The sequence below is a fragment of the Salvelinus fontinalis genome, chromosome 42 (genome assembly GCF_029448725.1).
Source record: "Salvelinus fontinalis isolate EN_2023a chromosome 42, ASM2944872v1, whole genome shotgun sequence".
Classification (NCBI taxonomy): domain Eukaryota; kingdom Metazoa; phylum Chordata; class Actinopteri; order Salmoniformes; family Salmonidae; genus Salvelinus; species Salvelinus fontinalis.
Window position 1 is genome coordinate 21,435,530 of NC_074706.1, and position 14,293 is coordinate 21,449,822.

Below are 14,293 nucleotides of genomic sequence, written 5' to 3' on the forward strand. Positions count from 1 at the left end.
TCCTTTTTCTCAAATGTTTTAGACCCGTCAAATCAAATTGTATTTGTCACATGCGCCGAATACAACCGGTATAGACCTTACAGTGAAACGCTGACGTACAACCCCTTAACCAACAATGCAGTTTGAAGAAAAAGAAGTGTTAAGTAAAAAATAGATAAGTAAGAAATAGGAAAATAAAAGTAACAAACAATTAAAGGGCAACAGTAAAATAACAATAGCGAGGCTATATACAGGGAGTACAGGTACAGAGTCAATGTGCGGGGGCACTGGTTAGTCGAGGTAATTGAGGTAATATATACATGTAGATAGAGTTAAACTGACTACGCATAGATAATAAACAGAGAGTAGCAGCAGTGTAAAAGAAGGGGTCTGGGTAGCCCTTTGATTAGCTGTTCAGGAGTCTTATGGTTTGGGGGCAGAAGCTGTTTAGAGGTCTTTTGGACCTAGACCTGGTGCTCCGGTACCGCTTGCTTTGCGGTAGCAGAGAGAACGGTCTATGACTAGGGTGACAATTTTTAGGGCCTTCCTCTGACACCACCTGGTATAGAGGTCCTGGGTGTCAGGAAGCTTGGCCCCAGTGATGTACTGGGCCGTACGCAATACCCTCTGTTGTGCCTTGAGGTTGAAGCTGAGCAGTTGCCATACCAGGTAGTGATGCAGCCAGTCAGGATCCTCTCGATGGTGTAGCTGTAGAACCTTTTGAGGATCTGAAGACCCATGCCAAATCTTTTCACTCTCCTGAGGGGGAATAGGATTTGTCGTGCCCTCTTCATGACTGTCTTAATGTGTTTGGACCATGATAGTTTGTTGGTGATGTGGACACAAAGAAACTTGAAGCTCTCAACCTGCTCCACTGTAGCCCCGTCGATGAGAATGGGGGTGTGCTATGTCTTCCATTTCCTGTAGTCCACAATCATCTCCTTTGTCTTGATCACGTTGAGGGGGAGGTTGTTGTCCTGGCACTACACAGCCAGGTCTCTGACCTCCTCCCTATAGGCTGTCTCATCGTTGTCGGTGATCAGGCCTACCACTGATGTGTCATCTGCAAACTTGATGATGGTATTGGAGTCGTGCCTGGCCATGCAGTCATGAGTGAACAGGGAGTACAGGAGGGGACTGAGCACACACCCTTGAGGGGACCCCGTGTTGAGGATCAGCGTGGTGGATGTGTTGTTACCTACCCTACCACCTGGGGGCGGCCCGTCAGGAAGTCCAGGATCCAGTTGCAGAGGGAGGTGTTTAGTCCCAGGGTCCTTAGCTTAGTGATGAGCTTTGAGGGCATTATGTTGTTGAACACTGAGCTGTAGTCAATGAATAGCATTCTCACATAGGTGTTGCTTTTGTCCAGGTGGGAAAGGGCAGTGTTGAATGCAATAGAGATTGCAACATCTGTGGATCTGTTAGGGCGGTATGAAAATAGGAGTGGGTCTAGGGTTTCTGGGATAATGGTGTTGATGTGAGCCATGACCAGCCTTTCAAAGCACTTCATGGCTACAGACGTGAGTGCTACAGGTCCTCCATACAGAATCTTTCCAGATCATTGATATCCTTCATTTGCGCTAATGGGCTGCCCTCTTCAATTCAAACCACAGGTTTTCAATAGGGTCCAAGTCCGGAGACTGAGATGGCCTTTGCAAAATGTTGATTTTGTGGTCAATTAACTATTTTAGAAAAAGGCTCAGTGTCTTTATCCTCTCAAGGTGAAGTGTTGAAAGGTATCGAAAACAGTGGTGCCAATCATTTTGAACTCTATCTTAAAAAAAGAAAAAACATTACTTACTACATTGAATAAAATAATATAATTTTCCAAAAATGTTGAGCATACAATATAGCTCAGTATGTGTATTATTTATTTTACAGTTGTCACGCCCTGACCGTAGAGATCCTTTTTATGTCTGTTTATGGCGTGAGTTTGGGTGGGCATTCTATGTCTGGTGTTCTGTTGCCCTTGTTTTGTATTTCTATGTGTTTGGCCTGGTATGGTTCTCAATCAGAGGCAGCTGTCTATCGTTGTCTCTGATTGAGAATCATACTTGGGTAGCCTGTTCCCACCTGTGTTTGTGGGTGGTTGTTTCCTGTTTAGTGTTTGTTTCACCTTTCAGGAATGTTCTTTTGTCGTGTTTGTTGTTTTGTCTAGTGTTTCATATTTGAATTAAATAGTATGAACATTTACCACGCTGCACCTTGGTCCTCTTCTCCTTCTCCCGACGACGTGCGTTACAACAGTCTTTTTTGCACATCTTTATCAAGGGTGCCAATAATTTTGGACCTGACTGTAGCTCACCTTAACTGTGAAACAAAAGAAACCTCTTATCGTTTCACTCTCTTACCAGTAGGCATGCTTTTGCTACAATTCACTGACGTCAAAAAAGCACTCTTGAACGTACTGCATTGTCCCTGTGACTTTCGAGTGGGGACATTTGCATGCAATGTACGTAGGCAGGTCTTTTGGGGGGGGGGGGTTCAGCATTGGAAGTAGCCACTCTCCATTCTTACTTTTCTCTACCCTATTTATCCCCTACGTGCCCTGCTAGGCTCCAATTCAAATCACAAAGTCCCAATAGCCTAATTGTTGTTGTGAGAGTGTCTCAAGAATACAAAATAAAAACTTTTAAGCTCTTCAACAACAAAAAAAGCTGCTTTGTTTTTGCGCAACATCAACACATGGAAATGTGTTTGCCCAACAGGCCGAAGCCAAACTAACAATTAATGCCCACATGTTACTGAAACTATAATTCAAGGCCCTCTCGTAAAACAATCATTTAATGAGAGTGAGATACTGACGTGGAAGATTGTGTTGACATGCATCGCCACCGACCGTGCCGTCTTTGCCCGCCTCGTTCTTTCTCAACGGAACACAAAAGTCTTTTCAGAAGTACCATAAACATTATTTGTGTTTGTTCATTAAGTTTGATTCACTTTATAGACTTAACAACACTCATTCAGATAGATTGACTGGTTAAAGAGATGTCTCTGTCATGCTGTGAATCACAGGCCTGTTAATGGTTGTGGGAACGTTTCCTCTTTTTCACTGTCTGTAAAAAGAATGGTTGTGGGAACGTTTCCTCTTTTTCACTGTCTGTAAAAAGAATGGTTGCGGGAACGTTTCCTCTTTTCACTGGCTGTAAAAATAATGGTTGTGGGAACGTTTCCTCTTTTCACTGTCTGTAAAAAGAATGGTTGTGGGAACGTTTCCTCTTTTTCACTGTCTATAAAAAGAATGGTTGTGGGAACGTTTCCTCTTTTTCACTGTCTCTAAAAAGAATGGTTGTGGGAACATTTCCTATTTCCTGAGAAGAGTTGTGAAAACGTTTCCTCTTTTTCAGTGTCGGTAAGAAGAATGCTTGTGGTAATGTTTCCTATTTTTCTATGTCTGTAGAAAGAAGGGTTGTAGGAATGTTCCCTCTTTTTGTACCTGTCTGTAAGAAGCTGAGATCCAAACTGAGGCTGTTATAATATGGACACCGTTGTCTTAAATTGTAGCTCCTGGGTGAAGTTTCCCCTCTGTACAGATCTAGGATCAGCTCTCTCTCCCTCAATCCTAACCTTTACCATTAGTATGGAAAATGCTAAACTGACCCCAGATCAGCATCTGAAGGCAACTTCACCCAACAGCTGAATTGTTCCTCAGATCATGGTAGCTCATCTCCCTCTGGTGGTTATCCTAAGAAATGCAGCCATGGTTGGAATAGGACAAATTTGCCCGCCCTACTACTTACTGACAGAGGCTCATTACCAGGGGAGGAAAGAGTACTGAAATATCCTACTCAAGTAGAGGTACTGTTACTTTAATGACATTTTACTCAATTAAAATGTCACCCATTCAATCCCTCATTCATCTCTCTGTTACTTGTTACGTGTCCATGTGACCGGCTGACATTCACTCACTCATTAACAGTCCCTCCCTCCCTCCCTCCCTCCCTCCCTCCCTCCCTCCCTCCCTCCCTCCCTCCCTCCCTCCCTCCCTCACCAGGGGTGGAAAGAGTACTGAAATATCCTACTTAAGTAGTACTTTTACTTGAATTAATATTTACACAAGTAGAAATAAAATGACTGACTTTGAAAAATACATTTTTTTTAACAAGTACTCGGAAAAGCTACTCAATTACAGTAACGAGAGTATTTGTAATTAGTTACTTTACACCTCTGGTTATTATTCATCATTACAGATACCTTTCATCCCCCTATTTGTTAAAATTAGTATTGGGGGAAGTGACCCCTTCCATTAGGGGGGGGGGGGATCAAGGATAATCTTATCTGTGGTTAATAGTAATTCCTACTTCGACTCTCCTCAGCTCCTTTTCAAAACCCATTGGATCAGAAAGCCTGAAGTCTCAAAAAGTATGCAATTGAGATTCTCCTATGGTATGTCAGAGCATTGTTCCATACCAATGTCTCCTGCAATCATCAGCAAGAACCAAAATAGCATCAGCAACATTGCTCCAACTGTCTGCCTCAGCATTGCCTATCAGATTATACTTGGTTAGTAATATTAACACAAATGAGTCTCCATTAACGCTAGAGAACAACTTCAGCCTGTTACAAACGAGCACGTCTGAAATGTACGCCACTTGTACGACAATCCCTGTTCTACAACAGTTGTAACAACGCAGTCACAGAGTTTGTCTTACTAGTGCTAGTGAAGCTACTATAAGTTGAACTCTCTTCAAATGATGTTGCTATTTCTCTGTTTCATTTTCACATCTTGTTGGAAGGTTTGAAGAGAGGAACAGTCAGGCACTACCTTCCAATGTTTGGAAAATAAATATTGCATCAGTGGTAATCATTAGCTTGAGACGGCCTAGAGTACAGTGGCTTTGTGCCCACAAGTTCTGTTGGTATTGGGGGAAGATGGATCAAGTTGTTCCCAACTGCTGATCCAGGGCTAGGTCTTCTTTTACTCTCCTAATGTTTAATGGAGGGATCTGGGGTTAAAGGGGCAATCTGCACTTGAAACAATAACAAAGCCATCACTGTTTCAGTAAACAGCTGAGGGACGGGCATGGCGAAATGTTGGCACTTTCAAGTTCATAGACAGAGCTATGGATGAAAGGACTGACCGTTCATGATATCCAAATGATAGTTTTAACCATGTTTTAAGGTTACACAGCCTTTGTTTACAATCACATTGTTTACAAACAAAGCTTATACACCACATGGCCAAAAGTATGTGGACGCCTGTTCGTCGAACATCTAATTCCAACATCTAAGGCCAGTCAAGTTCTTCCACACCGATCTCGACAAACCATTTCTGAAAGGACCTCGCCTGTGCGTCATGCATTGTCATGCAGTTGGAAGCACAGAATCATCTAGAATGTCATTGTATGCTGTAGCATTAAGATTTCCCTTCACTGGAACTAATGGGCCTAGCCCGAACCATGAAAAACAGCCCCAGACCATTATTCCTCCTCCACCAAACTTTACAGTTGGTACTATGCGTTGGGGTAGGTAGCGTTCTCCTGGCATCTGCCAAACCCACGATTCGTCCATTGGACTGTGAAGCGTGATTCATCACTTCAGAGAAAGCGTTTCCACTGCTCCAGAGTCCAATGGCGGCGAGCTTTACACCACTCCAGCCAATGCCTGGCATTGCGCATAGTGATCTTAGGCTTGTGTGCGGCTGCTCGGCCATGGAAACCCATTTCATAAAGCTCCTGACGAACAGTTATTGTGCTGACACTGCTTCCAGAGGCAGTTTGGAAATCGGCAGTGAGTGTTACATCCGAGGACAGATTATTTTTTACTCACTACGCGCTACAGCACTCGGTGGTCCCGTTCTGTGAGCTTGTGTCGCCTACCACTTCGCGTCGTTGCTCTTAGACGTTTCCACTTCACAATAACAGTGCTTACAGTTGACCGGGGGAGTTCTAGCATGGCAGAAATTTTATGAACTGACTTGTTGGAAAGGTGGCATCCTATGACGGTGCCACGTTGAAAGTCACTGAGCTCTTCAGTAAGGCCATTCTACTGCCAATGTTTGTCTATGGAGATTGCATGGCCGTGTGTTCGATTGTATACAGCTGTCAGCAACGGGTGTAGCTGAAATAGCTGAATCCACTCATTTGAAGGGGTGTCCACATACTTTTGTGTATATAGTGCACCACTCTCGCCACAAAAACAGCCAAATGGTAGAGGACTGTAACTTGAGGCGTGATTGCGGTCCTAAAAGAACCTTAAAGGGGACGCACTAATTATAGACCTTTCATTTAGAAAACACTCTAATATAATATGTAATGTAGTATCTTGTCGTATGTTGTATACTGGTTGGATTGGAATTTGCAAGGTAATGATATGGCATGATTGACCCAGTGTTGTTTTGACCCCAACGAAGGTCATCACGCGAGCCTGCTGCCCACGACTTTCCCTGTGATCACAAAGCCACGGAAGAAACCACACCAAACATGTTAATCAATCCCTGTCACATCTGGGAAATGAGAAGTAGTAGGACATTTGAGTCATAACGTTGTCCCAACATTGAGTCATCTACTAGGACATGAGTTGGATGACCCGTTTCTGTTTACACGCGGACCCCTTATCTGCTACAAAAAGGAGGACCTTGATCGGATAAATATACCATCAGGGGGCCAGAGGCTCTTCATTCTCCAACTGGACGACACCACAACTGGTGTACCAAAGGCTAGCAACATGGCTCCTTCACTTTTGTCCACAGCCGCAGGCGTTCTTCTGCTATTCTCCCTCTCCTCTGCGGTAAGTGTCACATTTCAATGAGCCTGTTTGAATTGAACGCGTTCTCATCAACAGGGTTCTGCGACAACAAGAGACACAGTAGCATCTACTAAGATAACAGGCTGCGCTGTTTTGCTTCTGTTCCACAGCAAACGAGGGGAGACTATTCCGAGGACTGCACACCAAGGGACGGATTTGTAAGTATGATTGTAGATGGACGCACCTATGTACTCTACTCAACTCGTTAAGCGGCGTGTGTACAGGACGAAATTGTACTGTATACTTACTAACATTGTTATTTAGATGGATTTGTTGCTAAATTATATTCCTCGCACGCATATGATATGTAGTTAATTCTGGGGTATTACAACCAATTTAGTTGGTGCCTCTTCAAGAACACACGTAATTAAACATTTTCTAGTTTCTTTGAATCCAATCACGTTTTTCCAATACTCACACATCCACTGTCACAATATAACAATATATTGTAAAGATGTGTCCCCAACGGCACTCTATTCCACATAAAGTGCTCTACTTTTGACCAAAGATCAATGGGCCCTGGTCAAAAGGCAGTGCACTATAAAGGGAATAGGGTGTCATTTGCGACACAGACGCATCTCTCGCAGAGTGTTCAAATGAAAGCATGTGTTTTCTGTGCCTGTTGTAGGGCAAGTACTGCCCAACGACATGTGGCGTGGCTGACTACCTCAACAGGTACAAGCCGGTGGTGGACAAGGACCTTAATGAAATGGAGGATATCCTGGATAGAATAACCAACCTTACCACGGGGGCCACGGAGAAAGTCACCTATATGAAGGATTCAGCAACGCAACATCAGAAGTCTGGCGGAGGTAATTGACTTCTCTGTATCTTGGGTTACTTGACTGTGTTAAACTAGCTGACGCAAAAGACAAATCAACACTATTAGATGTGGTGCTAAGAAGTGGGAGAAGTCAGTGGCAGAAAAGTCGAAACGTTAAAGGAATACATCAACGTGGCACACTCCGCTTTTCATTGCTATTTGATTTATTTTACATCACTTCACAAACAGTTTGTCTGTAACCTTCATCAGGGTTGTGTTCAATAGGGAGAACACATTTTGAAACAGAGTGAATCCGGGAGGGAGTGTCTGAACTTTCTACAGTTTGCCCTACTGAAGACACCCAGGTGTTAGGCTAATTTCAAAAGAACTATAGACTCTGGTAATTCATGTAGGTTACTGTAACTGAAGCGGGTGTTGTGATTGTTCCGCAGACTCCCACTACAAAAGGTCAGCGAGCATACTGGATGATGTCCTGCGCTTTGAGAAGACCATCGTCTCCCAGGAGGAGCAAATATAGTAAGTCCTTCTTTTAAACCATTTAAAAAAATACAAATTTTACATCAGAATCTAATTTGGTCTAAATTCACTTACAATTGGACTCGGAACTTCTCCTTAGTAGAGCAATTCACTTCTGGAATTGATTGGGATTCAGTTGGAATTGACCCCGATGCTTGTATGTCTCTCAGCGGCTTAAGCTGGTTGAAACCATTCAATGACATCATTACAAACAATCATTCCCTGCTGGGGACGAATTACCTGCTAAAATTGGAAATACCAGGACTAAGTAAGGGTACATGTGTCAAATGCTGTGTACTTCAAACACATTGATCGTCAAATCATACACCCGCCGACCTACGATATAAACCGCAATCTAAGTTTATATCCAAATCACCTGAGAAACATTATCATTCTGTTCCCCTCTTCTGCTCAGTCAACTCCAGGGGATGCTGGAATCCAATAAGAAGAGGATGTTAGACCTCAAACAGATGTCCATTCAGCTGGATCAGAAATGCCAAGATCCCTGCAAGGATACTGTGGAAATCAAACCCCTTACAGGGAAAGGTATTTCATCAGAGAGGTTGCTCAATCCTGCTCCCGGAGAATTCGCTCTACGTACCCATCATTTGCTCTTGTTGCTTGTTCAGTCAGAAGCGAATCAATGGCATCAATCAATAGAGGCTGGGACGATTTGTCTCAATCCAGTCATATGGATGCACTTTAGATTAGTTGAATGAATTAGTTTACATCATTTATTGGCATTTATAAGGGATTCTTCCATAAATAGGTATACTGTAGCTTTAATTTCATTGAAATGATCAAAGACGGCTGTTAATAAATACCACAGAGTGGATCTTTACCAGGGACAAGGGACAATAAATCAACAATGCTCAAGATCATAAGAACATAATCAGCAAGGTAATAGAACCAGAGCTCATTTCCATCTGTAGTCCAGGAACAGGCTATAAACACTACAAAAACATTGTCCATAGCGCAATGCCTTATGGGAACAGTAATCTTTGTTATTAACACGTAACAACATGGTCATGGCATGTCGTTTTTCCCCGTATTAGATTGCCAGGATATTGCCAACAAGGGTGCCAAAACCAGCGGTCTGTACTACGTGAAGCCACTGAAGGCTAAGGAGCAGTTCCTGGTGTACTGCGAGATCGACAGCTTCGGCCGCGGCTTCACCGTCCTGCAGCGGGTACGTGTGTTCTTCCCTTGCAAGTGACACGTAGTATATTCGTCATGGTTGGCCCATGCAGTGATTCAAACCTCCAAACCCACCAGGCTCCAACCCACTGAGACATTGGAAGTTGGAACCAGGGTTGGGGGTAATTCCATTTCAGTTATTTCAGATCGTAAACATTCCAATTGGGATTTCAGGTCCCGGATTGACTAAAGTGAAATGGTATTGACCCAAACCCGATTGGAACCACATATTGTATTATGACCATAACCACCGTCCAAAATATATCTCCACAGAGACGCAATGGCAACGTGGACTTCAACAAGGACTGGATCCAGTATAAGGAGGGCTTCGGCTACCTGAGCCCAGATGACACCACCGAGTTCTGGCTGGGCAATGAGAAGATGCACCTGCTCTCCACCCAGGCCACCATCCCATACGTGTTGAGGATCGTGCTCACCGACTGGCTGGGCAACAAGAAGTACGTACTACTAAATTCTCTACTAAGGCTACTACTAGTGAACACTTAGGGCCCACATTCCCCCCTCCCGAATAGAAAATTGTGTTCAAAATGCAGTGGGAACAGCTCAAAGTCTTATCCCAGCAGGTAAAACTGGTTCTAGTGATGTCACTGCAACCCGTTGTAAGGACGTTATAATGACATCATTGCAACCAACTTGACGCATCATTGCTTACCAATCTAATTCTGTGGTGTCTCGGTTTCACGCTATAGAAATGCTATAAATACCAGATTTTGCTATTATCAATTCCCCCTCAAAGGTATTGGGGGCTTGGCATCATTGGTCTTGCCTATATGACACATTTACTTGTGCAACTGTCTGCACTAAATGAATGAAATATTTCAGCAAGTCAAATTTTCACTTAGTCATTCATGTCAATAAGAGACTAAGTTGAAATTCGACTTAAGTGGAAGTTAGGATTCGCCCCTTTAACATATTTAGTGCTGAAAAATTGAGGGCCATTTAGTGCTATTTTATATGAGGAATTGTGGAAATAAGCCGCGGTAAGCCTTTTCTTTGGTGAGGCGTCTAACTTCAAAATAGCATGTTTCTCCACACATCTCAAACCTCTGGACTTTAGTTTGTGGAATAGATTTTCTGGTGCCAAGTTACATAGCTGAAAGAACTGACCTCCACAATCAAAGCAAACAACGTATTCTACTTCATGTCACTGGTTTCGGAGGCCATGACCCAAGCCGTCAGGCTAGTATGCTGCATTTTAAATTAATACTTTGTGGCCTGTGTGGTCTAGTGCTTTGTGCAGCGGACCCCGGTACACACACCACAGTAGACATGGGTTCAAATGCCTTTCTGACCTGCGCCACTCCTGCTTTTCTTGTCTTATTTATTCAATAAAACCACACGCGTAAAAAAATGATTGTATTTCTTTTCTTTCTTTAGGCATGCCGACTACGCCGCGTTCAAAGTGGGGCCGGAAGTCGACATGTACCGCCTGACCTACGCTTACTACTTCGGCGGTGACGCGGGCGACGCGTTCGACGGCTTTGACTTCGGAGATGACCCCAGCGACAAGTTCTACACGTCTCACAATGGCATGCAGTTTAGTACCAGCGACAAGGACAACGACAAGTTCCAGGGTAACTGTGCCAAGCAGGACGGCTCCGGTTGGTGGATGAACCGATGCCACGCCGCCCACCTCAACGGGAAATACTACCCGGGTAAGGACACACACGTGCACAGACACGTGCGCACTCTCACACACAGACACAGGCCTGTTCTTGTGTTTTTTTGTTTTTCTTTTAAAGAATACTACTCTCCAAGTAACATGAACCATACTGCAGTTATACATTTATGCAAGTGACTACCAACCTATACCAATGTCAGTTTTGGGGGTTCTCTGACATTTTTACTGTTACCTTTCCAAGAAGGCCACATTTAGGAGTAGGCCCAACACTGTGATTTTCTTACTTGTAACAAACTTTTCATTGACACTTCTGTCTTTCCATCTTTCCATCCCTAGGTGGGAAGTACACGGAGAAGGACGCCGGCGAGTCAGGCTACGACAATGGCATCATCTGGGCCACGTGGCACAGCCGCTGGTACTCCATGAAGGAGACTACCATGATGATCATCCCCACCAACAGGATCGCGGCGGGAGACGGACAGCAGGCCGGAGGGGTCAAACAGTTTGGAGGCCTGGGAGACAACTAAAACACATACTGTGTCCGGGAAAGTTCAAGGAAGCTAGAACTTCCTTGAATTTTGCCGGGCACAGATTAAGCCAAGTCCTAAAAAGCACATGGAGAATCTCTATTAAACATGTAGTCCAGGACTAACTTTAGGCCTAATCTGTGTCTGGGAAATTGGCCCTCTGTTTTGTAACTTTTTTTTATTGGTTCGATCAATTTCGTTTTTTGCCCTCTTGCCTAAAATATTGTCTATGATCAAATCGCTGTTGTTGGACCTTGGAAGATTGGTTGGACTTCTTCTATTTAGCACCATGTTAGAACAAACTTTATCTACTGCCTAGTGAGATTTATTCGATCCGGTTGGTTTAACCAATGAATAAAGGTTGTATTTTTCTACATGTAAGATGTATTTTGTGCTGGTTTTAGATACCCCTGCCCCAACTACATGATCTAAGACAGGGTTTGAACCTGGGTGGTCTGAAAGCCATAAAACTATGTAAGCCCTCTAAGCTAAAAGCCAATACCTCAGGGACATAACGCAAGTCTTCAGGTCTCAGACCAAGGTACCAAATTACCTCGGTTAGTATTTAAAAGACCATGCCAATTTCTTTATTGTACTTTCCCTGATATCCATTCCTGGTACCACTTGTAATTGTGCTAAATAGGATAAATGATACCCACATTTATATGATATACATTTAATTTAGAAATCGAACAAGCAGTATATGATGAATTGCCCATAGGCATCGGATGATAAATTAAATAACCTTGGAAGTTGGTGGTGGCATTGAAAGGCTTTTAAATGGAAGGCACTGTGCTGGGAGGACCAAACTCAATCAATTCGTTCAACGATTTTTAGAAGCTATTTTGATTCACTGCTATTTTCATTATTCTGCTAATCAGAAGTTCTTGGAAATCATCTATTGGAAGTTCTTTGAACCAATATTCAAATGTTCTGGGTTGAATTCTGAGAGGATGTGTCAACGGGGAAACAAACTAACGCTATTAGGTAGGTATGTTAAGTAGGAATTTACCGTATTAAAGAGGGTATGTGTGTTTTGCCCACCAAATCCAGGGTCATGTTCAGTATGGACAAAACGTTCTGAAACAGAGTGAAACTATTAAAAATCCTGTTATGTCCTTTATGCTGTTCTATTACAAAATAAATACCTACCTGAACATACGTCTCAGTCAATCTTTTCTTTCCTACAACACCAACAGTACAGGAATTAGAACCTATACTGTTGTTGTCCCATTGGTGCGTGGCATATGTGGATGTAAAAAAAAAATATGTGGATGTAATTCGGTAGATATGACACTATGACCAAAAAGACTCTGAGGCTCTCTCTCTTTCTCCTGTCTAATCATAGGGATCTCAGAAAGGCCTTGTGTACGGGTGGGTGTGTGCATGTTTGCTTATGTGTGTGTGTGTGTGTGTGTGTGTGTGTGTGTGTGTGTGTGTGTGTGTGTGTGTGTGTGTGTGGGTGGGTGGGTGGGTGGGTGGGTGGGTGGGTGGGTGGGTGGGTGTGTGTGTGTGTGTGGGTGGGTGGGTGGGTTTCTGCTGACTGGTAAGTAGGCTATGTGTGGGTGTTTATTTGTCTTTGTTTGTACATTGCACAGGTCCCCTATGTGAACACTCTTTATGTCAATATTACCCAACATGCATTGCATTTTCCTATCAGCATTTTTATGGAGTCAACCAAAAGCCAAAATTAGTAAATTCATGTATTTCATAACGTACTTCTGCAATTGTCATCAATTTACAATCCCTTTTCCATCCAGGAGATAAATGGGATTAGGGAATACTTCTGGATAGTAGTATCGATGTTGGTTGAATAGAAGTCCACGTCTCTGACAGACATTTCATGCTTGTTACTCATATTGAGTCAAATATGTTAGCTGCAATATGCTTAATCATGTTTTCGAAGCATTGGACTGCAGGGAAATAACACAAATATGCTAGAATCTACAGTAGAGATTTAGAGATTTCTGTTTGGTTCTTGATTGTGATCGAAATACTACCTGCCCTCCAGGACACATACAGCACCCGATGTCACAAGAAGGACAACAACCACCCGAGCCATGGCCTGTTCACCCCGCTATCATTCAGAAGGCGAGGTAAGTACAGGTGCATCACAGCTGGGACCGAGAGACTGAAAAACAGCTTCTATCTCAAGGTCATCAGACTGTTAAATAGCCATCACTAGCCGGCTTCCACCCGGTTATGCAACCCTGCACCTTAGAGGCTGCTGCCCTATACATAGACTTGGAATCCCTGGCCACTTTAATAATGGAACACTAGTTACTTTAATAATGTTTACATACTGCTTTACTCATCTCATATTTATATATTGTATTCTATTCTACTGTATTTTAGTGAACGCCACTCCGACATTGCTCAATCTAACATTTATATTTTCTTAATTCCATTCTTTTACTTTTAGATGTGTGTGTATTGTTGTGAATTGATAGATAATACTGCACTGTTGGAGCTAAGAACACAAGCATTTCGCTACACTCACAATAACATCTGCGAAATATGTGTATTGTACCAATAACATTTGATTTGATTTGAAATACACATTGAAAATTGCCAAATGCAGAGGTGGGTCTTGAATGGGGGTAATTTAGAATTGAGAGTGGTAGACACATATTAATCAATGTACTTTCCTTGGCAAACATTGTCCAAGTACAATAGTTTCCAGAGGTTTTGAAAAGGCAGTGTTGACGTATTCAGAACATAAAGCACACGATGTCACAGGAAGGCCAAAAAGATCAACCACCCGAGCCACTGCCTGTTCACCCCGCTATCATCCAGAAGGCGAGGTCAGTACAGGTGCATCAAAGCTGCGACCGAGAGGCTGAAAAACAGCTTCTATCTCAAGGCCATCAGACTGTGAAACAGCCATCACTAGCACATTAG

At 43.1% G+C, this 14,293-nt stretch overlaps 1 protein-coding gene across 1 annotated transcript; it reads left to right on the top strand.

Annotated features, from left to right (window-relative positions):
* Positions 1-6,566: 6,566 nt before the first annotated feature.
* Positions 6,567-12,549, top strand: LOC129840968 (fibrinogen gamma chain-like). The gene is made up of 9 exons (XM_055909041.1): positions 6,567-6,708; positions 6,837-6,884; positions 7,355-7,538; positions 7,942-8,026; positions 8,442-8,572; positions 9,082-9,215; positions 9,497-9,681; positions 10,622-10,899; positions 11,202-12,549. Exons 1-9 carry the CDS (start codon positions 6,646-6,648, stop codon positions 11,390-11,392), a joined length of 1,299 nt encoding a protein of 432 aa, XP_055765016.1. The 5' UTR covers positions 6,567-6,645; the 3' UTR covers positions 11,393-12,549.
* Positions 12,550-14,293: the final 1,744 nt, after the last annotated feature.

Excerpts from the sequence above, each read along its gene's own strand:
- LOC129840968 (XM_055909041.1), top strand. The coding sequence starts at position 6,646 with ATGGCTCCTTCACTTTTGTCCACAGCCGCAGGCGTTCTTCTGCTATTC. Across the intron at positions 6,885-7,354 it reads GCACACCAAGGGACGGATTT|GGCAAGTACTGCCCAACGAC; the intron begins GTAAGTATGATT and ends TGCCTGTTGTAG. Across the intron at positions 7,539-7,941 it reads ACATCAGAAGTCTGGCGGAG|ACTCCCACTACAAAAGGTCA; the intron begins GTAATTGACTTC and ends ATTGTTCCGCAG.